General features: G+C 50.8%; 6 protein-coding genes across 6 annotated transcripts, besides 2 other annotated features; 3 read left to right on the forward strand and 3 right to left on the reverse strand.

Moving 5' to 3' along the window:
• Positions 1-345: 345 nt before the first annotated feature.
• PODANS_4_3485 (uncharacterized protein) lies at positions 346-1,517 on the forward strand (the record flags this gene model as incomplete). The annotated part of the gene is made up of 2 exons (XM_001905784.1): positions 346-1,068; positions 1,131-1,517. The coding sequence occupies 2 exons, from the start codon at positions 346-348 to the stop codon at positions 1,515-1,517; spliced, it is 1,110 nt and encodes a 369-aa protein (XP_001905819.1).
• Positions 1,518-7,157: 5,640 nt separating this feature from the next.
• Positions 7,158-7,526, forward strand: PODANS_4_3480 (uncharacterized protein; the record flags this gene model as incomplete). Its single annotated transcript, XM_001905785.1, has 1 exon — positions 7,158-7,526. One exon carries the CDS (start codon positions 7,158-7,160, stop codon positions 7,524-7,526), a length of 369 nt encoding a protein of 122 aa, XP_001905820.1.
• A 549-nt stretch (positions 7,527-8,075) lies between these two features.
• PODANS_4_3470 (uncharacterized protein) lies at positions 8,076-9,212 on the forward strand (the record flags this gene model as incomplete). The annotated part of the gene is made up of 1 exon (XM_001905786.1): positions 8,076-9,212. One exon carries the CDS (start codon positions 8,076-8,078, stop codon positions 9,210-9,212), a length of 1,137 nt encoding a protein of 378 aa, XP_001905821.1.
• Positions 9,213-9,377: 165 nt separating this feature from the next.
• On the reverse strand, positions 9,378-9,982 carry PODANS_4_3460 (uncharacterized protein; the record flags this gene model as incomplete). The annotated part of the gene is made up of 2 exons (XM_001905787.1): positions 9,378-9,749; positions 9,806-9,982. 2 exons carry the CDS (start codon positions 9,980-9,982, stop codon positions 9,378-9,380), a joined length of 549 nt encoding a protein of 182 aa, XP_001905822.1.
• Positions 9,983-11,337: 1,355 nt separating this feature from the next.
• PODANS_4_3450 (uncharacterized protein) lies at positions 11,338-11,971 on the reverse strand (the record flags this gene model as incomplete). Its single annotated transcript, XM_001905788.1, has 2 exons — positions 11,338-11,781; positions 11,891-11,971. The coding sequence occupies 2 exons, from the start codon at positions 11,969-11,971 to the stop codon at positions 11,338-11,340; spliced, it is 525 nt and encodes a 174-aa protein (XP_001905823.1).
• Positions 11,972-14,156: 2,185 nt separating this feature from the next.
• Positions 14,157-14,428: a sequence feature (pseudogene).
• Positions 14,429-14,434: 6 nt separating this feature from the next.
• Positions 14,435-14,647: a sequence feature (pseudogene).
• Positions 14,648-17,051: 2,404 nt separating this feature from the next.
• Positions 17,052-17,665, reverse strand: PODANS_4_3445 (uncharacterized protein; the record flags this gene model as incomplete). The annotated part of the gene is made up of 2 exons (XM_001905789.1): positions 17,052-17,470; positions 17,560-17,665. The coding sequence occupies 2 exons, from the start codon at positions 17,663-17,665 to the stop codon at positions 17,052-17,054; spliced, it is 525 nt and encodes a 174-aa protein (XP_001905824.1).
• Between the last annotated feature and the right edge of the window lie 813 nt (positions 17,666-18,478).

An 18,478-nucleotide genomic window follows, 5' to 3' on the forward strand; every position in this document is an offset into this window, starting at 1 on the left:
CTCAAATCGGCTTTGCGTCCTACCGTTTCACTCCTCCAGCTATGGTCAAAATGTCTGGCCCCTGGTTGCCAAAATCGTCGAGAGGACCGACCGTTTATGTTACCTGTGGTCTTTCCGTAAATAAAGCAGTTGGTGATAGGGGGAAAGAATCATAACAACAAGAAAGCCCAAGGTCTGAGCAATAGAAATACGGTCGACCGACATACAGATATCCTCATCACTTCTTCCATTGATTGTTTACTTTTACCTACACAAGCCTCCTCTTGAAGCCCACAACTCCTTGCCGCTTTTACGCATTGTACCTCGTTCCCAAAGTGACCACCGCCCTTCATCATCTTCTTCAAAATGGTAACCCAACTGGACCCGCTAGTAGTGGGGGAAGAAGCAAAGCTTGGTCAAGTGAATAACACAATGGTATGCGACACCAGGGGTGAAATCAACAATAACAAGCGGGTCCAGTGCCCGTCGACTGTGTGGGCTGCCACGGAAAGGTCAAGCAGCGCGCAAATATTTTGCGCTGCCCCTCCACTGCTTGTTTACCTTCAACTTGGCCTTTTTCTTTCCGAGCACCTTACAACCTTTTTCTCTTCTCCTTGTGCCTCTCTTCTCTCCTCCATTCAACTTTGCTCCCTTCTCTTTGCGACTCTTCTTTTTTCTCACCCTTTCCACAACGTCCCATTTTTTCAAGGAAAAACACCAGCCAGCCCCGCCAAGCCCAACAAAATGGCGACCATGTTTATGCAAGCTGGTGCCCCAGGCGGTGATGCCCTTCCCTCTGGAGGCGGCCGCCGCGGGAATCGCTACGATCCTGGGCCATACTACAACTGGGACGACCCTGAAGAAGAGGAGGAGACCGAATACGAAAATGGGGACATCTACTACCGCTGCCGTTTTTGCCAACAGCCCATCAAAGGTCGCCGGACAAACACAAAAAGACATCACATCACCTGTCATGGCCGTGACCACCGGAACCGCCATCAATGGGCCATCGACGTTGGAAATGGCCAAGGTCGTCCCAGGAAGGTCCGGAAGCCTCGCAAGGCCAGAGCTCCTCGGGATGCCACAAGTGTAAGCTTCGATCTTTTTTCATTCAACTTTGCAAAGTCATCTAAACTAACTGGTATCAACAGCGTTCACTAGCCGAGCAGCAACCGACCGCTGAGCCGCCCAACCGTTCGCAAGCCGCCGAGACAGCGCTTCCAGCCGCGCCGCCGTTCATCCCAGCTCAGCAACAGCATGTGATGTATGCCACCGTCCATTTTGAGAGCCAGTACCCCTTGTGGCCTCTCGAGAGGCATGGCGCAGTTGTTGAGGTACCAGATCGGGTGTCACAAGCCCATGGATATGGACAAGGATATGAAGAGGAGGAACGCCTGAATGAGGCTTCCTTGGAAGAGGGTCCCCCGTCAACCGATCACAACAACGACATGAGCCGGGGCTCGATCCCGAATCACTTGGTCGACCCGACCCTTCCAGTGCACGAGAGTGCGCCCCCACGTACAGGGCCCAGTTGTTAAGTTTGCCTGGTGTGTTATGAAGACGCCAGAACGATGTTTTATCACTGTACGACATTGAATGAGGTGTATCAAGATATTTGGGTTTAAGGTGAAGGGAATGAAAGGGGTCGGCCAGTCACTCAGTTATAAGGGAGAATAGTTGTAGGATTAATGTGGTATATCACATGTGGTGGACTGTAAAGGAGGATTAACGGTCCCTTCTTCTGGACATTTTGCTTTTCGAGCATGCCGGGTCCCATGCTGGTTTTCATTTTATCGACTCCCAGTCCCTATGCCAAAGCTCTGAACAAACTCGTAAGAATGGTGGACAGCACCACATTACGATAGGGGGTGCCAATTGAACAATTGCAAGTGGCCAAGTTCGTTGACGACCCTGAGCTCAATGTGAGCGTGGTCAAGCGCGTATTTCTGCCCTGTCCCCCTCCGTTGTTTGTTTACATCCCCCACTATCCATTTTCGACCGTCTTGGAAGTTTTTTCTTTTCTCTCATCGCAGTCAAAGCCCTGCCACACTTCCAGCCAACCACAACCATAACTGTAACCATCACCATTCGGCATACTCCGATACCAAAACGATGGAATCCACGGCGATCATGACATCTGGAGCCGGGGGCCTGGGGGTGGTGGGCCACCATCCCCAGGCCGGGATGGTTCGCACTACCAACCCGGCAAAAATTACAACTGGGAAAATCCCGACGACCAGGGGGAATCCGAGATGGAGGAGGATGGGAAGAAGGTGTACCGCTGTCAATTCTATCGCCAAAGAATCTAGAAACGGCGAACCAATGTTCGACGAAACCATGTCAGCTGTCACGGCCGAGAACCAAGAAAACTGGGACAGTGGAGAACCGACTTGAAGAGTCAAAGGGTGCCAAAGATCCTTCCCGCGGAGGAAGAATACGGAAGAGAGTCCCCCAGGTTAGTTTCTTTCTAACACCATCGTATTTTACCTTCCAGCACACTCATCTAACCAAACACAGCGTTCTCTACCAGAGCAGCTCCTGGAGCCACCAAGAGTTGTTAGGGCCGCCGACTCTCTTCCGCCTTCTCTTCCGGCCCCGGACAATTTGAAGCTCACAGGGACCATACAAATTCGTCCGTCCCAGCTGTACGGCGATTGGACAGTGTTGTCATACACCACCCTCCCCCGGCTTTCCCAATGGAAGGGGGTATCCCTCATGTTCACCATGCCCCGAATCCACCTCACATGCATGGAGCCAACCCGGCCGCAGGGCATGCCGTCGGAGCTGGTGGCCTACTAACAGCGACTACTTCGAGCCATACCCCTTGTGGCCCCTCACACAAACGCAGGGCCCGGCTCAAGCAGCGGTTCCAGGCGCGGTGTCGCCAGTTGAAGACCCATCCGATCCTCAGGTAATCCTGGGCGGGGACGGCTCTGAGAATGGCGACATTGTTATGGGGAGAATCCCGGACAGTCATATCGATCCGGATTTGCCTCAGCATGAGATTGCCCCATGAAAGCCTGGGCTTAGTTGTTGAATGCTCCGCCTCTGAGATGAAACCGGGGTTCAAGAACTGGTGTGAGAAAATTGTACAAGTAACAAGTAAGTTGTATCAAGGAGGAATGGAGACTAGGGAAATATAGCTGACCCCCACCAGATCGCCTGTATTGCCTGCGCCCAGTTCCCCCCCACCCGCCGCCAACTTGGGTTGCCACTAAGACGGCCGGAACCCTCCCGCTCCCTGGGACTTACCCGATGAACGTTCCAATTCGGAAGAGTACATGGTGGAGTGGCGCGAGGCTGCCGCCATGCGTCTCTTGCCGGAGGATCCTGCCCACCCCTTCGCCACTGCCGTGATGAAGGCGGTTCCTTGGGGAACCGAGGACCCTGTGGGAGTACTTCAGGGCTGGTGCTGAGGTCGATGGCCATCTGGAATCTGATGCCATCCCACCGTCACCCGAAGGCTTATATATGTGCCGCTCCGATCTTGTTGGTTTTGCAGAAACAGTCAGCCACAGCTTCGAAAACAACAAGAGAGAGATAGAATGGGCATACTTATCCTCCTCGTGTTTTCTACGGCGCTTGTTCCACAGCGGTAGTGTGACGATGGGGGGCTTCAGCATTCTTTGAGACGGCTCTGAGGATGGCTTGGTGCTAAAGTTATCACCATCGCCGTCGCTGCCGGGGATGAGATGATCAGACTCTGCCCCGGAATGTTAGCTTGAGGCTTTGAGCAGAGATGACGACTGTCTTTCGCAAAAAGTTCGATGTAGCTTTGTGTTAGGAGGCGTTGATTTGACAATTGTCGACCTCGGTTAGCGTTGGCCCGTTGGGCAAGCGGGTTGACTAGATGTCAAACAATGGAACACAAATCTGGGGACGAACAGCCTCCCCTGGGCCAACAAGCCCACCCGAGGGTCGAAGGTGGTGAAGAAGAGCAATAGTTTTGGGACCCTCCAAATCGATTTTGGGACCCCCTTAGCCACATATATCCCTAACCCTGATAATATGTCTTTTGCCTACACTACGCCTTTCTTTTTTCAAAAAGAAAAAGGTATGAGATTTTTACGCTAAATATCTGTGAATAACCTTACTTTTAAGTTTCTTTAACTGTGGATCATAGTGGAATTAGTGATGTTCGTAACAGCTGAGATACCTACGATGGTAATAGTCACCAAAGCCGACACCTTAAGCCTTTAAAAGGGCAGGGATATGCTGGTAGGTATGTCAGAATAGACAGTATTATGGAAAATCCCTATATTAAAGGCCATTTCTCTGTCCAGCTTGCCATAATGTAGTGCGCGAGGGGTTACAAAACTATTGCTCGTGAAAAAAAGCCCAGGACAGACCACCAAAGTATGCCGAAGTTGTTTGCCGCTCAAAATTGGTTTATGCTAACATGGCCTATGGATAGAACTGGGAAAAGCGTTATTTGACTTCTGATCCCGCAAGAAACTCAAGAGACAGCTGTTCCTTGTGTCATTGTTCATATTTAGAACACTGGGTGTAAGGCAACTATATCAGGTATCTTTCCGAGGCCTTTGGGTTAAAGGTGATGCACCATAGACAGATGACTAAGAGAGAACAGCCTTGTGAAAATAAGTCTAAGGAGAATGTGAGGTCATCAGGAAAATCCATCCGAATCGATTCAATGACTTTTCAAAAAGATCGCGGTCTTTATTCATCATCAGTGGCAGAATGTCACTGGCCGCAAGAAAGCAACTCCTAGGCTGTAGAAGAACATGGTAAGGTATCCCCAACCTCAAGGATTTTACTGAACTCAGCTTTTGCCAGATAATTTAGCAGCAAGGCCTCCTGGATGACTGGCCTCGTTCCAATGACAGCTGGGGGTCCTAGGGGCTCTACCTACTTTGGGAGTCATTTCGAGTGTTCTTTTAGTATTTAGATCTTCGATTCTCGGATAATGCTGTCTTTGTGTCTTGAGACTTCATAGATGGATTTTGAAGCAACTTCACCTTTGATGTTATGTTTATAAACATAGGTATTTGCGCTATAACAAAGCTCTTCTTTGGATTTCGCTTTTTCAACCTGACATTTTTGCCCTTTACTGGTTTGTCTTAACGAATCAGTGCTGGCTGGCTGTTGCCTGGAGGGTTTCTCGTTACACTTTTGCTTCGTATATAATATCATTGTTGGCGTAACCTGTTAACTTACACACATTTGCCTCGGTGTGCAATGACAACATGGAGTGCGGTTTCTACATGTCCAAGCACCCAGTAGGTTAGGATCCAAACAGCCCAGGCACGCAACTTAGTACCATTATCTTACACTGCAACGCCTTGCTCACCACCCAGAGTACTGCCCTGTGCTCAACGGCAGTTTAGCCTGACCGCAGTGACCTACCGTGGAAGTCCTTTTGTTTTATTTTGCTCTCCTCTATTATGCCTGTCCTTTTTCACCGTCACTTTAACTGACAAGCCTCACCATTATCATCCGAGTCAACAAGAAGAGTAGGAATCTCTCGCCAAGTTCAGTCGACAACTTGAGGTACTTGACATTCAATCATTTTCGACTTTTTGTCACTAACATCAATTTCACAGACTACGAGCACCATGGCAGCCACTGCTCACAGCGCTATGCCCGGCTTCGGCGGTCCGCCCGGAGGCGGACCAGGCCCGGCTGGCGGCCCTAAATGGTCGTCAAGCTCAGATGAACCCCGGGCTCGATATTTTTGCCGATTTCCATATCCAGATGGAACATTTTGTCTCCGAGACTTCGCGACAAGATGGGCGAAACAAAGACACTGTGGGGCGATAAGTGGGGATGGTGGAGGACGGTATTTTTATAGGCTTTGCTGAGCTTTGGAGGGTGATTCCTTTTCTTAACAAAAAATACAACGCTTTTTCCTCCTCAATTTTGATGATATATTGCCTGGTGATGGAACCCATGCCAACGGACCACAACACCAAATTGGCACACATGAACGTCCCCCGGGATCTGTTCATCAGGCTTGGCATGACAAGAAATTGAAAAAGGGGCCTAACACACATCAATATTCAAACCACCAATCTGCCACACACCAGACTGTCAGCATTCTCCCTACCCACATCAGCTCGGACTCAAACTGACTGGGTTCATTAGATTTCCCCAGCTCCATGGCCTCTTTCGGTGCATAGCCACCACCATCATCACATCCCGCCTCCTCCCTCTGCCCAGCACATCCAGATAGCCCAGTCTGTCCTTCGACCCCTATCCAGCTCACCTGCTGGATCTGGTCGAAAATCGTGTGGCCAATGACAATGCCGAGACAACAGATGTCGATACCGTCCCGGCCAGCCCGCATAATATCCCGGCAAAGACACCTACAATCATCAGAGGCCCAGATATGGAACCCTCGTTGATTGATCCGAACCTGCCAACCTATCACAGCATGGCAGAGTTGGTCGTCGACATCGAGCGTCGCAAGATGCATGAAAAGCGTGGTTGAGCCCCTCCAAGGTCTTTTCTTTGGAAAAAGATACTCGACCGACATGGGTGACTTGAGGGAAAATTTTGAGGACAAATCTTTGGGAATAATCTTGGTTAATTGCGCGATGAGTTAGAGTTTTGGTGCTTATTGACGTTTGTCTATGCAGATGTTACCGGGGAGATTTTATTGCCTTTGGTTGGGGGTAAATGGGATATTTTAAGTGTGGGAGTATTCAGTGGTAGAGGGAGAGTGTGTACTGTACTATTGTAATGAACTTCTGTAAATCTATCAGTTCTTGTGGGAGTAGTGATTGATTATGGGGATATTGTATATTAATGTATTTTACTTTGTTTGCTTGTACGTTGCGTCTTTTACTGCGGTGTTGAGAATGGTCAAAGGGGACATGTTCTTTTAAGGGATCGGGATGTTTGGCCTTTCATTCTACTGCCTGTAAATATCATATTTTATGGCTGGTGGCAGGTATGGTGCACAGGTCTGCTGCTACAATTCACGCCTGAATCTGCCCCTTTACCGAAAGCTAAAAGAATGATGGTCAGCTTCCCAGGCAAGTACGCGGCGCCGTGCTGTGTCGGTACTTTTCCAATTTTTTTGTCCTCTCCCTCCAACATTTTACACTGATCAAACCCCCAACAGCACTACAATGTGACCACATTATCGACAGAGGTATGTACCACAGCACCAGCAGAATTACACACCAACACAGCAGCCCAGCCATCATTCAATCAACATGGCCAACCCCCATCCCGGTCCCGTGCTCCGAGAAGAAGAAATCACAACAAGAAAATATGCAACTGATCCCCGGCCTACAGTAATGGAAAGGGCGTTCCCTTTTCTCAATCTTCGACCCAGCCGTCGTGGCAGATGCCTTTTCCCCGCCTGCAATGCAAAGGCACGTATGTTCGGGACTCTCATCAGGCACTTGCAACAGGCCCACAACATACGACCAATTAATCAAGCAAACAACTGGAGGGTAATCATGCGTAGAGTTGGCCTCTGGTGTTTCCGCCATGTTTGCAGTCTCCCTCTGAAAAGCGAGACTCACTGTCTGGCCAATGTACACCAGTTCCCTTGCCTGTACCCAGGCACGCCAGGTTGAACAATGGTTCCCCAACGAGCCGGCGTGGATATACCACATACTTTCGAGACACGGCCTGAGATCAGATGCGACATATCCAGTTTTTGAGAGACTGTGACTGGGTTGGTAAGATTTCCGCCCGTCTTGAACTGCTGAATGATATTGACGCAGTGCTTCAGAAACAGGACAGGCTAGTGGGAATGACCGGGGCGCAGGCAGACAGATATGGAGTGAATGGACCGGGAAACTGGGATATGGAGAACTTGGCTTGTGTGGGGGACATTGATATTGGATGATGAGCGGTAGCATCAGGTTATCCAGTATGCATGAGACAACCAGCGGTAATCAAGAATCAAGGGCTAATAACCGTGACTGACAACAGTGGCACAGTGACAGGCAACAGTTGGAGCCAGCAACGCACTGTGTGGGTCCGGTCCAACGACGCCTGGCCACTCATGCTCGGTTTCAATTTTCAAAGAAATCAACTCCACGGCACCAAATCACAGCAGCGCTGTCATTGATGACCCATGGCCTTCTCCCTGAGGTAACACCTGCCATTCTCGTCACTCGATGACGATGGCATCTCCCGCAAGACCAGCCCCGGAAGAGCTGGTCACAGTCATCATCACAACCTCTCCCACGCCTTCTGCGCCATCCACCGAGCTCTTGGAGCAGATTGCCGCCTCTTTCAGAAAGCACTGCGCCTCTCTCATTCACTGCCGTGTCATTGTCGTCCTCGACACCTACGATCACGTCAGTAAGAAGCCGCGACTGAAAAAGGGCCATGTCACACCCGACAGCGCGGCAAAGTATGCCGACTATAAGGCCAACGCCAAGAGGCTCATTCTCAAGGAGTACTCCTCTACCGAACGGCCTTACGGCACTGGCGATTTGTTCAAGGCGCAGGAGAAGGCCGAGTTTGGGTCCGGGGCGGCAGCTTATGCGTCGCAGGACAATGCGGTGGTGATGAACATCACGACGACCAAAGACGGGCGTGTCACGTTTGTTGAGCCGGTGCAGCGGTTGGGATTTGGGCTGGCGGTTCGGTCGGCGTTGAGGATGACGGTTACGCCGTATGTCTGGATTCAGCAGCATGACTGGGCGCTGGTGACGGACATTCCTCTTGGGCCGCTGTTGCAGATCATGCAGCAGCACAAGGCCCCGCCTTCAGCAGAGCAGGACAAAGAGAATAACGAAATATTGCCGGAAGCTGTTCGACCTCCGGTTGAATATGTCTGCTTCCCGTCGATACGGATGATGGAGTACGCCACCTCAGACCACGTCATGCTCTACCCTGCTCTTCGCGCGTTGACCCAGCTTCACAAACAAAACTTTACCGTTCAGTCGGAGTTGGAGGACGGGACAGCCGTCACCTCGAGGGTTCCTCTCACGCCTCTGTTTCTCTGGCACGACAAGCCACACCTAGCCTCCACCAGCCACTACCTCAACCAAGTTTTTTACAGCCGAATCGCCATCCAGAGGGGCGCCTTCATCGAGGACACCGTCGGTCATCTGGCAAGGGACGAGATGAAGCAAGGAAAATGGAACAAGTGGGCTTGTTGGCTGTATTACCCGGACGAAGGGAAGCATCTGTGTCTCCGGCACCTCAAAGGGAGGACATGGCGGGGTGTCGAGGCCGAACTAGCGGCCAAGCTGGAGTACATGCGGTTGAACGGCTTGGACGTCAACGTACAAGTGCCCAATTGAATCAACGCCTTTTGAATTATTCATTGTTACCTCCAGACTTTATCTCAATCGACAAAAAAAGCATGGTATCTCAATTCTCAACAGATCCAAAACCTCTACATGCGCCGTTTACATCCGTCTCAGCATACCTCCAATCCAACAGACATGTTCCTACCAAGCGCAATCTTAGAACGGAACTTCGCCGTCATGGAATTTCTTATTCCTCGGCGGATATCCCAGACGGTTCGCCTTCCACCTCTTCCACTCTCCATACGCAGCCGCCAACATCCAGAGAACCCACATCACGGCCGCCACAGCGACATACGCCGTCTTGAGCTCCTTGCTCGCGCCCGCCATCCACAGCCCGAGCCCACCGTTCGCCATACCGAGCGTGATGAAGACACGACCGTTGAACAAGTGGAGGTACGACCACATCTGCCTCGTTTGGAGTCTCTTGAACTTGGCGTGGTGGATGAACCCGAAGATTGGCTGCAAGAGCAGGCAGACCAACACGACGATGCCAATGATGGGGTGGTAGCTTCTGTTCGGATCGGAGAACTGTTCTTTTGTTAGCCGCGTTCAAACAGTCAGACCAAAGTGACGGGAGGACAAACCATGTCACCATTGTTCCCCCTCGCCCTACTGACCTCCCTCACAAGATGAAGACCCAGTCCGACAGCAGCGATATACACCACCAGCGCAACAGCCTGCGAGATTCCGTGCGCCCAGATTGCGAACCGGCCTGGTATAACACGCATAAGGATCGAGCCGGAAGGAAACAAGATCGCCATGGCCAAAGCAGCGAGAATACCGTGAATAGCGCGGGTGCGCATGGCAGCGTTTATGTCGAAGCCAGCCCCGGCGTTGAAGTTGTTGAACCCGGAGGAAGATGAGCCATCACCGTTGGAGCTGCCGCCGCTGCTATAAGGGTTGCCGGAAGAGCCATAGTAATTTTGGGCGGAGGCGGTGGAGGCTATCCCTAGCAGGAGACTGCTGAGGACGAGGGGGTTTGGTTTTGCATTCACGGCTGGTATCCTTGACATTGTGGAGGATGGATGGAGGGGTGGGACAGAAAAAGAAGTAGTCCACAAAAGTTCACGAGGGGTTTAAGGGGCTGGAAGGGGGCAAGGTAGAGGTCTCAAGAAATAACAAGATCAAGATATGCAAGGTTGTGTTATATCAATCGCCGAGACAAGCATGTATTACGCGGAGTGGTGCTGACGAATAACTCGGCATGGTATCATGTTGTGAGATGCAATAGCTACTGGGGCAACGGGTTCGGGCGGCGGTTGGGAGAAGTGACCGATGCCGGCATTTTTTCAAGCTGATCAATCCATTCTTGAATGGTCCGCTGGCGTTTGGGTGGGTCTCAGTTCAGGAACTACGGACAGGAACGGGTGGACGGTTGAGAACGGCCGTTGGTGGGGGGGACGGTCCCGAAGTTTAACTAACAGATGGGTTAGGTGTGGTAGGGATGATGAAAGTTTGGGAAGGAAGCTTACGCGGACCAGTGTTTCACTTGTGCATCTCGGTCCCGACGCACGAGCGGCGGCCGATGCATGTGTGCCTGGGAGAACCAATGGGATTATTTGATATATCTGGAATAGGACACCGTCTACCCACCCAATAAACCACAAGGGAAACCTATCGATATACCGCTCTTGAAATAACCAGAAAACTGAGAATCAAGCTGCCGATATGATGGACAGCTGAGCCGTCATGTCGCTTAAACCGGCCATCGTCTGAGAGGTGTTCGCCTCCAGCCCTTCCAAGCCCACCTCAACAAACCCTATCTCGTCCTCCGCATGTTCCTCACTGCTCTCCTAGATCTCCTCACCTCCTTCGCCCCCCTCCGCAGCAGCAGGCAACTCCATCTCCACCACCCAAGGCAACTGCCTCTCCCTCCCTTCCCCATAAGGCATGACCGTCGCGTTCACAAAAAGGGTGTTCCTCCCCCGCACAATCTCATGCTCATCACCACGACAGTACCTCGTCTCGACCCCTTATCCCTCAACTCTCTCAGCCGTCCCTCCTTTTTCTTTATTTCTATTCTTTGGTAACGGCTAGCAGGTCGTTGTTGGTTGGAAGTAAAGTAGATAAACTTTCAATCTTGACCGGTGACTTGTCCCCAGTCCAGGAAATGACCTCAGCCCCCCCAACCCTCATGTATATGCCCAAAACAATGCAGCTTTGGTCTAGCTGTCGCGATGGCATCGTAGATGCAGTCGCATCCGGCTTGCTTGCTGTTGGAGTCTTTACCGAGGATGCCACGCGGTGGGGAGTGGGTGATCACCACATCCACCTCCTTCGGGATCTTGAATGTATGACCTTTCTTCCGGTTGTGAGTGAGCGCCATGGAGTTGTCCCTTGAGGGGGAGTAAGGGCTTGCATACACCGTCAGCAGGGCGCCGTTTGCGAGGGCAAGAGTACGAGTGCCTTCGTCAAGAAAAATAATGTTTTCTGAGGAGGCGGATTCAAGGAGGGAGGTGGCTGCTCCGGCGGGGGCTTGGAAAACGCCTTGGCTGGAGGTGGTCTTGGGGAGGAAGGCTAGGGGGTCGAGGGTGAAGTCGTGGTTGCCGGCGATAAAAAGCTTGAGGGGGGGCGTTGGTGGTGCGGAGGAGGGAGAGGGCGTGGGTGAGTTCGGCGAGTCGAGAATTCTCGGTGAGGTCGCCGCAGTGGATGGCGATGTCAATGGGTACGTCTGGGATGGTGTGCTTTGTGGGTTTGCAGCAGTCGGTGTCAGAGAGGATGAGGAACTTGGTCTTGACCCGGGTGTCCATTTTGGTTGAGGGCCGGGGGGCGAGGAATGATGTGTTGGTGTTGGTGGCGGGTGCAATCGAGTCAAGATCTGACTGTGATGATAAGGGAAAGAGATTTCTGAATGAGAAGAGAAAGTTACTGCCGTTGTTGTAACTTACTTAATACGTACAGGATCAAGAGATTTCATCGGTGAAGGTTTTGTTCTTTCCAGTCGAGGAAAATGTTTTGCCGTTTTCGGACTCGCTTATGGGATGTCGCAATAACAAGTGGCACCCCACCCTCTTTGCTGTTATTAATGTCAATTATGGGAGTTTACTAACAAACTATAAAAGGCGAGTACTGAGAAATTACGTAAATGACATTAATAGGATCGTGGGATCATCACAATGATCCATCGATCCTGGTACTGGTTCATTACGGCTTGGCAACGATTCAGAAAGACCCATGGTTTATATATACGGAGAAACTAGACGGCTTGTAGATAGTTTCGCAGTACTCAATGGCAACATATTCACGGCATCTTGTGTTTACATTGAGACTACTTGTTGGGCCCTTCTTAGCAGCACCAAACCATCATTCAGAAGTTGCATTCAACTATGAATCCCATTCAGAGGTTCTGAGTAGGGGTTCGTCACAGCCCCCCGTCCAGCAGGGTAGGCTGCTTTTTCACTTTCTATACAATTAAACGAGACGTTAAGCCTTAAGTGTGACGAGCCTTTGATCACAACCTCTGAGAGGTTTACTGGGTTGAAGGCTGCTTCTGAATAACGGTTCGGTGTAGGCAAGAGGTACACAACAAGATGGAACAATTGTCTCGGTTTTAATAACTTGAGCTTGTATTGCTTACTGCGGAACTATCTACACTGGCCAGTTCCTCCGTATATATAGATTATGGCCCTCCTCGGCTCGTAGCCAAGATTCCACGATCCTGTGCTGGATCGCTATTCTCTGCCAACGATCCTTTCTTCATCCTGATTGGCCTGTTTCACACGACAGGACGGGGGCGTCTTCGAGCCCTATTGGCTCTCAACCTCCCAGGACCCACAATTATCACTTGGGTTGTGACACCTTGCCTTGTGTGATACGCTGCCCTCACAAATATCGCCTTGCCAACTGGTATCAAAAGTGCAACTTACCAGCCACCTGGCGTATTGCAACAACCGAAAATAGATGGACTACCAATGAGAAAGGCATGGATTGGATTCGGCACTTCGATTTCCACACAACATCTCGTACAAAGGGCAAATACCGGTTGTTGATCCTTAACGGCTGTCATAAATGAGAGGCTTAAGTGCCCCGGGCCGTAGGCCTCGGGTTCTTACCGTAGGTGTGATTCTTCCATGTAGGAATGCCCTCATTCCTTCCACTTTATCCTTTACGAGGGTTTCATTTAGGGGCGGGGCCTGCAAGTCTGGCTGATCCGCATCCCAAGCATGGCGTCCCTGCGCCTTTGAGAGGCCCGAACCTTATTCCGCATTTCTCCAGCGGATAACAGGCTTCATTTCGACCATTAAACTTAGATTAACGTACTAAAGGCTACTCGGTTCCCGTCCAGTATCTGCCGGCCTAGAAGGGTCGTACTGGGCCATCTATAGAGGGGCTTGCGATGGTTGAAAGAGTGGTACTTCCTATCGACAGCTATTTTACTGTTCCTTCGTTAAAGGTCGTTTTAACCAGAACGCCGTTTTTAATAGTAAACTATATAACAACATGTCACGACCCAGGAAATAAATATGGGTCCTAGGGAGCGGAGAGCCAATAGGGATTATCCAATCAGATATGGATCGATGAAGGATGGCATCGATCCAGGGGAAAGGATACTGGATCCAGGAGTATGGGTCTCGATCCAGGATGATGGGAGTCTTAGCAGGAGGTCTATATATACGGAGGAACTAGATAGTTTGTAGATAGTTCCGCAGTATGCAATGACAATTTGTATTCACGGAAGCTTGTGTTTACATTCAGACAATCTTGTTGTGCACTGTTTAGCTGCACCGAACCATTACTCAGAAGTCGCCTTCAATTGTGTATCCCTTTCAGAGGTTCTGATCAGGGGTTCGTTACACTCCGCTCGTCTTTCTCTCTCCTTCGTTCAATAACAAGAAACCTTACGTAGTCCTTGGTCGGCACTGTGACAGCTGGCACCTGACTTATGAATCAATCAATCAATCAATCAATCAATATATTAACGCCCGGCGGCTAAACCGAAAGGGCAACTACTACTGATTGAAGCATACATTCCACAAAATATGCCCTGATCTCCCTAAAGCTCAGGCAAAGTCCATTCAGCTTATGCCCTCTGTTTTACCACTTCTCTACGGATTCTCGTGGGTGAGTACGATTGTTAGTAGGCTGGCTTGAAGTCGGTTCCTCAAGTGTTCAACGTCCTATCTTCGGCGGCTGAAGCGGTGCCATCTGTCCGTGGCACGAGGTGATAGGTGTAGGGTCGGTGGAAAGTGGTGGTTGGCCGGTTAGGTATTTTAGTTGGCCTGCTGCGGTTGGTTCGCGTCGAGTCGGCCCGTGGTCATTGCGAACCGAATCGTTGCCCGAACGGCCTCGACGTTCGGAGTCCAGTCTTCTTTATCCGACGGCGATTTCCCTCCTAGATAGAAGGAAATATTGCCTCTGTGGGTGGTTGTGCACTGGAGCATCTCTGCTCGGTACGCCGTCCATGTCTTGCACCGGAAGAGGAAGTGTGGATCTTCGCCATGTGGGGCTCAGCGTTATGGAGAGATAAGATAAGGAAAGGCACTAGGCCCGATTAGGAAAGCATTTACAGGTCATGGCTAGCAGCCACTACAAAAGGCCCACTCGTAGCCAGACCTTTATTTACATTCTTCTTTTCTTCTTTAGCTTACAATTCAATCAATTTGGTCAGACCTACTGTAGCCTTGCCTCAGAATACCTACCTCTCCGTAACATACGGAGGAACTAGCTAGCAATAGATAATTCCGCAGTATACAATTCAGATTGGTACTAAAATCCCGACATTCATTTTTGCTGCCCGTTTTATTTTCAAGTTTTATTTTCTGTTGGCGCTTTATGCCCCTAAGGTCATTGGAAGATGGAGGGGAGTGAATGTAGAAACGAGGAAAGAAACCTTTGTCAGATTTTGGCAGTATGTCTTCCAGAATCAGCATTGGATTTCCCTCAAAATGATAGTCTGGATGTGCACTATCGATCCCTTGTATGCCATTTATCTCAGCTTTTATTGCCCATGGTTGTCAGAGACTCTCATGGGTAAGTCGTTTACAACTGGGAGAGACCAAGCAACGTTACGGCCCTGGTGTTGCAAACCCGCGGGCAAGTTGCCCCCGACACCATGCACGCGTTGCAGCGGAGGCTTCGGGCCTTTCACAGAACGTATCGTCATGGACACGCGGTTTCGTTCAAATTCAGAGCGCATGCGCCAACTGCCGGTTTGATGATAGAAGTCAGTTTTGTCCCTTCCAAGGTTCGGTGTTGTGAGGGAAGGAGAGGCATCCAAAGGCGCTAATTGAGCCCATTGTATGAGTCAGGGATGGATTTAATGCTCGAGTTTCATATCTAACGAAGGCAGGTGTAGGGGTCCAGCAAAGAAAGATAGGTTCCACATGGTATCATTTTCGAGCTCCTAGATCAAGGTTTCCCTCGTACCAAACCTGCTACATACCCACCTATACCTACCACAGCAGGGCAATATGGTACTGGAGCATAAGGCCGATATTGTACATTGTCTCCCAGTGCCTGGAGACGCGCAAGAGGCAATGGATGATGCTCCCACTCACCAAGTTGGCTGAGCACCCAGTAATTTGAGTACGTACCCGGTGGGACACCCCCTGGTGACATCACCGTCAACATCCACCTAGGTACGTGGCAGTCGTCATGAAAATCGCTTCGATTGACGGGTGACCAATGCGAGATCCTTAATACAATATATGCGACCTGAATACCTTACCTTAGCCGCTTGGTCTGGCTGTCGTTGTAACTAGTGATGTGACCGTGGTGGTGATGGATCGGCATATAAAGGGGGTGTATTCTCAAGGGTCTGTTTACTAACCAGAGACGGGGCGGTATCGACAACCAGTTCAGCTCATGATAATAGATAGATGGTATGACCTATTTTCCCATGTTTGATGTCGTCCAGACTATCGGTGGCACACGCAGTACCTTTGAGGTGTTGCTCAATCACGGTGATCAAAGTGCACTTCAACATGGAAGACCCCTGTCGACAGTTGGCTTTCGAATATCAGGTTTCTTTTGGGAAAAACTTGTGCAAAGACCATGGGAGTTTCAGGGGCTGAATCAAGAAAATGGGGAAGATGCCCTCCTCATCCTTCAATGTAAGTTTGGGACTCGCACTGATTGGCCTAAAAGTGACGGGAGCACGGAGAGTGCGAGTGGGAGCCGAGAGTAGTAGGAGACTCGGGGGATGAGAGTCGCAGCCGTGAGAATGGAAGCCGTGGTTGTGGCTATTCAGAGAGCCATTCGAGAAAGAAGTATGGCTATTGGGTAGGAAGACGGCATGTCAGTCAGGCGGTAGTGTTTATGGTCGGTATAGATGGAGAAAAGAAGACAAACGTCAAATTTCCCGGGTGTCAGTTTTGGAGGGGGTTGAACGGAACAGCTGGCTGTTTGGCAAAGCATAGGAGGGTTCGTTTCTGTTTTGGAAGCAGCTACCAGAGGCGGCCTGGCGCCGGGACTGCTGAAAGCGTTGCTTTGGTTTGAGCGGTTCACGAGAAGAGTACTACCGTATCAATCCATCCAGAGAATACCGTGACTTTTGAAGATAAAATACCTTAGGTAACAAACATTTGACCCTTGATCACTCAAACATCCCCAGGCTCGGTAGATGGCACCTTCCACGGCAATGGCCCGTTCCGACGCACCCCACTGGGTTGCTTAAATGCATAGGCTACTCGAATCAGGATCTTATCCGAGAAAGCCTTGGAGATCGGAGCCGATGAGTAACTGCAGAGACACAAGTCAGCAACCTCTTGATGACTTCAAACAGCGACAGCGTAGATGCCATACGGAATCCCAGGCGCAACCCTGACCAGGTTCGGCCAATTCTCGTCCAGTTCAACCGGCGTGCCCTCAGAATACAACCCCAACGGCACTTCAAGTACGGGGAACCCCATCTCTTCGCAGCCAAGTCGTTTTCGATGCCCATTGAAGAGGGACAGTGAGGAGATCAAGACCGTGTTTCTCCATCGCGCCGAGGATCCCCACTTCGCCCCCGTAGAACTGCCCTTGGCTAACCATCTCTCTGTACTTGTCGGTGTTGACGTCGATTCCCTCAGCTTGGGTCCACAAAAACTTTCCAATATCGCGGTCTGGATGCTCCTCGCCCGCAAAAGACTTTGTGAACCCGATGATGTCCTCAGCAGAGTGGATGTGATTTGGGTTGGCCTCGAGGGTCTGAAGATATCGAACTATATCTCTCTTGAACTTTGAAGCCCGTACAATGCCACGAACCTGCTGGTTGAGCTTCATGAACTCCTCGACATCCGGGAAGTCGGCATTGTCAACCACCTTTGCTCCAGCCCGGTGTAGGGTCTCGAGCGCGGACTCGAAGATATCGTTATGGGTGATGTAGAGTCGGCAGTGAAGGTGCTGCGCGGGACACCTATGGTGATCCCACTCAGATCCGTGTCTTTGCAATAGGTGGTGAAGTCGGGGACTGCAAAAGGGATATTCCAGGTACGCTCATCGTTCTCGCTTCGACCTGCCATCGTTGTAAGCAGGTGCGCCGCGTTGCTCACTGTTCTAGTGAGCGTTCCAATGACGTCCTGACGCGCCGATGTAGGTAGAGTTCCATCGTTTCGCAATCAGGCCGCGGCTGGGTTTCAGTCCGATGACGTTGTTGAGCTCGGCCGGTTCCAGAATGCTGCCAAACGTCTGTAGGTAATGTCAGTGGTTCTGATGCAATAACTAGCACGGACAGGAGTCACTGACCTCCGTACCAATGGCAGCCATCGACAATCCTAGGGCAGCTGCAACTGCTGAGCCAGAACTGCTACCCTCAGGTGTAGAATTGGAATAATATGCAGCCGACGTTTGGCCACCCCGGGGGCTCCATCCAGAACTGATATTTAACCCTCTCAAGTTGGCCCACTCAGACATGTTCGTCTTGCCTAGGATCCAAAACTCCGGCCTCTCGCAGTTTTCCGATGACTGAGGACTCGGCCGAGGGCTTCGCCCCCAAAAGAGCGAACGAACCAGCAGATACGTTCAATCTGTCGCTCGTAACTATGTTATCCTTGACGAGAATCGGAATACCGTGGAGAGGACCTGATAGACATTGTCAGTGATGAGGAATCTAACCGGCGATTTGCTGATTCAGCTTAGCCCCTGCTTCTCGATTGCCTCCGCTCATTGTCTAGTTCCTGGGCCACCGATAGAGCATCCGGATTGATCTGCAACACAGCCTTGAACTTGGCAGCTTCGTCGACTCTCGCCAGGCACGCTCTGGTGAGGCCCAGAGTCGTGAATAGGCCGTGACCGGAGGCCCTCGACAGCCTCGTCGATCGTCAGATCCAGAAGCC

Source organism: Podospora anserina, chromosome 4, assembly GCF_000226545.1.
Source record: "Podospora anserina S mat+ genomic DNA chromosome 4, supercontig 4".
Lineage (NCBI taxonomy): Eukaryota > Fungi > Ascomycota > Sordariomycetes > Sordariales > Podosporaceae > Podospora > Podospora anserina.